Below are 5,000 nucleotides of genomic sequence, written 5' to 3' on the forward strand. Positions count from 1 at the left end.
GCCTCTTTGATGGAGTTATGACATAGTAATCCAAGCTGTTAGACGGAGGTTAAATTCAGTGTGAGCGCCTTTTAGATACAGAAAAAAACAAACGTAAGTCTCTCTGCTGGTACTGACAGTAGATAACACTGATTTACAGGACAGCAAAGTGCACAGAACCCACCTACCTGCAGAGAAAGTCAAAAAGTTTCTCAGATAATCTCCATATCATGTAATCCATATCATTACATAAGATCCATATGGCAGTCATAGCTCAGTGGTTAAGGTACTTGACTTGTAATCAGAAGGTTGCTGGTTCAAGCCACACCACTGCCAAGTTGCCACTGTTGTGCCCCTGAGCAAGACCCTTAACCCTCAATTGCTCAAGTTATACTCAGTCATAATTGTAAGTTGTTTTGGATAAAAGCATCAGGTAAATGCCTAAAATGTAACAACAAAAAAAGCATTATATAACCTCCATATCATCACGTTTCCTCTTCATAACACATTCTGGTTTTACAGTGAGCAGGATGAAATCAGAGCAGAGGGCTTTTCTGAGCCTTGTTTTCTGGGTCTCCAGAAGAATGTGTCTGCCTGTTTAAAAGGGTCATTAAAGATTCATGAAGAAGTTTGAACCACAGGTTCAGTGGTACGCTGCTCCAGCACTGGCACACGTGGCAGAGTAAACTCACCCTCCTAGTGCCCAGAAAGCACAGACATGCACCCGACAGTTTCTAAATCTACCGTGTATTTGTATTTTTTCGATTTATTAAACAGACAAAGAAATGTCAGTCCTTCATGTTTCAATTAGAGGTGTCACGAAACATCTGAAGGCAAGTCAAACAGAACAAGAAATACCACCAAAATATAAATATATATATATATATATATATATATATATATATATATATATATATATATATATATATATTTATTTATTTATTTATTTATAATAACACATAATATTATATAATAATATTAGAATAATTATAAAATATTATAACTTATAATAATACATAACAATACTTATGACAGTGTACAGCTATTTTCTCACACTCCCCCACATAGTCACCTACCACAATTACTTTACGTAACCTCCTCCTTCAGTAATAATATATGTGGTATGTATGTAGCTGTCACGGTTAGTCCTCCCAGCTTCCATGTTGCTTGTGTTCCTTGTCTTGTGTATTTTAGTTCCATGCCGTAGTTTCGTTTTCTCCGCCCCTCGTTTGATTGCCCACACCTGTCCATCGTTTCTACCTTGTGTCTACCTCGTGTTCCCTGTGTTTTGGCTGTTCATTGCGTTTATGTGGTTGTACTGAATGTTTGAATGTATTTGATGTATGCATGCCTGTCTTTGTTCCGAAGCCTCTGTGTCCGTTAGCCTGCTTGATTCTGGCCGTTTTGCTTTTCCTCACCTCCGTATGTTACTTCTTAGTTTCTGTTCTAGCTGCTTTCCCTGTTTGCCTTTGTGTGCTTTTGGTTCGTGTTTCCTAGCCCTTGTTTTTGTTATCATGTATTCTACGACTCTAAGTATTGGCTCTGTGACCCTGGACTACTCCAACGACTACGACTCTGGATTTGCTCCTAATAAATCTCGCTCTTCTCCGCACATGTCCGCCACCTTACCGCTCACCGTTACAGAAGTATCTATACAGTATGTATGTAGTATGTTTATAGTAGTCTGTCTGTAGTATGTATGTAATATTTACAGGTATGTAGTATGTCCGTAGTATGTATGTACTATGTAAATGTATGTAATATGTCTGCAGTATGTATTCAGTATGTATGTAGTATGTTTATAGTAGTCTGTCTGTAGTATGTATGTAATATGTAAATGTATGTAATATGTCTGCAGTATGTATTCAGTATGTATGTAGTATGTTCCCCTGACTGTCACACAGCAGTTTTGATTGGGCTTTTTTTGAATACTATGATGCTGGGTCAGGGTTACCACAGTCTGTGCTGGGATGTTAGCTGATGCGCTACGTTTGTTTTATTTATGTATTATGTATTAAAATTCCAGAGGAACGATGGCACTGGGCCCTTCTAAATAATGCAGAATTTACCACAGCATGTGGTAAAAGTTCACATTCACATGTTTTCTATAAGTGTGTGTTCTATATGTGTGTATGTGTGTGTGTTCTATATGTGTGTATACTATATATTTATATATATATAACATGTGAATGTGAACTTTTGCCTCTCCTCAGAGAAACACACATGTTCAGATCTTATCGCAGGTCTGCAGCACACACTCACATCCCACGCCAGCCCCAGGCATGCAGGCAACCCACTAAGACATCGTGGCCCGTTTAAGATTTGTCACTCTGATTTATTACCTAAAGCTAAGAATGAAAATATTCTGGTAATCATCAAAAAGTAAATGTCACAACATTTTAAATGTCCATGTCTTCTGTAATCTATTACCGTTGTCTCCCTCGTAAATATAGAAACTTCAACCAACTCTTAAAAAAAAAAGCCATGTTTTTAAATTATTTTCTCTCTCACACACACACACACACACACACACACACACACACACACACACACAGAGAGGGTAAAGACGGTACCTGGGCACAGAAGGCAGTCTAATGGTATAAACTCTTCATCCATGACCTCGTTCGCGCTCAGTCTGGGGAAAAAAAAGTAAATATTTTTGAGCATTATGAAATGAGCACTTCTTCATAAACACCACACTCTGAGGATATAAATAAAATCTGACCTTGATTCTTTATTAAAAGGTCCTTTACAATTTTATGTGGCTGCTTTAAAAACTAAGGTATTATTAAACAGGACCCCAAACACAGCCCATTAAATCAAGCAAGTTCAATGTTCCTGTTTGCTAACTAAAACTAAACTAAAAGCAATGAGCAACCTTGGTCAGTTTGAAAGATGAAACAACAAACAGCCAAACTCTTAAAAGCACATGGACTGTCGTAACACTAATGTGTGCGTGACAGAAGTGACTAATGGAACTACAACGCTGTGCTAGTTTCAGACAGAGATCAGACACACTCACCCTGAACTCAAAGTTGAATTTTGCTTAACTGTCTACTACACTCACTCTCTCTGCCCTTTAGACAGCCAGACACTCTCCCCACCTGATACCTCCCCTCCCTGTAACAGCCTTCAGATCACCCATACATCCCCACCTGCGGTTACCTCACAACGAAAGATCCTCCCACGGAACTTGGGAACTTGAGTGGTGGATGAACTGAACTTTGCCAAAGAAAGCACACACTGTTAGGCCTTAGACAGAGAGAGTCAGAGAGAGCCTACTGGTATAAAGGCAGCCTTTGTTCTGGAGGTCACTACAGGTCATGGACCACACAAATGTGGTAAGGAACCTGCGCACAATACGAGTAACTATCACTGCCCACACCGTACTGTCTGAACTTGGCACACATGGCACAGGGCTCAGATAAAAGCCTCCTGATTGGGTTCAAAGCACTTAAAAAGCAACCGATCGCTCTCAATAATAGATTTTGCGCAGCAGCGCTTCAGAGAGGCTGGCGGGTACTGAACAACAAAGGCGGAGAGACCGTAAGGCCGAACACAAAGGCTAGAGCAGGAAAGGGTCTCAATTATTAACAGCCAGGGCTAAAGGCAGAGTGACATTAAGGAGAGTCCAGCCCTAATCCCGCTGAGATTAGTGCAGGCCCCGAGGAGCTCCGGGACAGCCCTGGGGGGAGACGGATCACGTGCTTGTCCATCTGTCCTGGGACATGAACGCATACCGAAGCAGCTGCCAGACCGACTCTGAAGCAGCTAGTACTGTCTGGCAGTGCTGTGGTACAACAGATCCAAAGGGGGCCGGTGAACATTGCTTCCTCACGACCTTCATTCCATGGTTACAGCTGCCTCCAGCGCAGCTCAGCTCGAAGGATATATTACCACGTTGGATTATATTATTATGTTTAGGGCTGCGGCACCCCGGGTCAGATCAACTCAGTTTCATCTGTTTCAGAGTGAAGGTGTCTTTATTAGTGCCTGTGTTTTTCCCACTGACACGGTGGCACACTGCCTCAACAGTAATACAAAATGATAAAAGATACAAGATCAGTGTAGCGATGCTTAGAATTTGACTATGGTAGAGTAGCCTAACAATACAAAATGCAAATGAGCACTTTTCCAATGACATTATATGAAAATAAGCTATTTTTATGTTTAAAGACACATGTCACATGTGACCGACATCTTGTCATGAATATTAAACATCCTTCATCTGCAACAGGTGCTGGTCACATTCTTCTAGATGGTCCACCATCCTCCAAGACCATGGCTGATGGAAGCAGTCCTTCTCTCATTCGGCGAGGTAACTAGGAAACAGCCCCATCCCCACTACGGTGCCTCGACCATTACTCTCCCGTCGCCGGAAACGTCTATGTGCAGTAGCAGCGAGGCAACGCCGAACCATTTTTAGAAATTTGCTAATAAACCGATTTCATTTTATAGCCAAATGAAACATGTATATGCACATCTGGTTCGACTGCTCTACCAATGGAGGTGAGGGTGTCACAGGCCATCAGAATCTTGTTTGTCACAAGTCTGTTTGCCACTTTGATTTGGGAAATGGTTCATTTTTAAGAGACAATGAGTGCTCCTCTCAGAGTAGCCCCAGCGGACCGCTACAACACTGTGAAAAGTGCACCTCTATTAAACACGCTGCTCCCAATCAGCGTGCTACAGACAGAGCTTCAGCAAGCTTCAGAACAGGGTACAAGTGTCCAAAAATCATGCCAGCAGAATTTGTTCTTTTATCTGTAGGTTGGAACATCTAATGGATTCTGATAAGAGATGTTTCCCCTCTGCTGATGGCAAGCCTTCGATTGTCTTTTTAAAACTGTGACAGAGGCCGACAGCATCCTTAAAGGAACCGTCCACCATCCACCAATTAGATCTTTTTTCATGCCAGCCGGAGTCTGGGAAGCTGATCAATGGCTTCCCCCCCCACACGGCCTGAAGACCCAGTTAGTCCTGGAACAGTACGTCAAAAGTATGTGGAGTCAAAGTATGTG

General features: G+C 41.7%; 1 protein-coding gene and 1 long non-coding RNA gene across 4 annotated transcripts in view; one reads left to right on the plus strand and one right to left on the minus strand.

Annotated features, from left to right (window-relative positions):
• tpk1 (thiamin pyrophosphokinase 1) overlaps positions 1-5,000 on the minus strand; it is a 57,802-nt gene that overhangs the window by 50,633 nt on the left and 2,169 nt on the right. For all 3 annotated transcript variants that reach the window (XM_081721234.1, XM_027028810.3, XM_027028811.3), the window contains exon 2: positions 2,553-2,614. In XM_081721234.1, coding sequence (XP_081577360.1) covers positions 2,553-2,595 — 43 coding nt within the window. In that variant the 5' untranslated portion in view covers positions 2,596-2,614. The remainder of the gene's footprint in view (positions 1-2,552; positions 2,615-5,000) is intronic.
• Positions 3,163-4,968, plus strand: LOC113589253 (uncharacterized). Its single transcript, XR_003411944.3, has 3 exons — positions 3,163-3,320; positions 4,217-4,297; positions 4,750-4,968. It is a non-coding gene; the product is annotated as an uncharacterized LOC113589253 (long non-coding RNA).

This window comes from Electrophorus electricus, chromosome 1 (genome assembly GCF_041902795.1).
Source record: "Electrophorus electricus isolate QZ-2024a chromosome 1, ASM4190279v1, whole genome shotgun sequence".
In the NCBI taxonomy this organism is placed as follows: Eukaryota; Metazoa; Chordata; class Actinopteri; order Gymnotiformes; family Gymnotidae; genus Electrophorus; species Electrophorus electricus.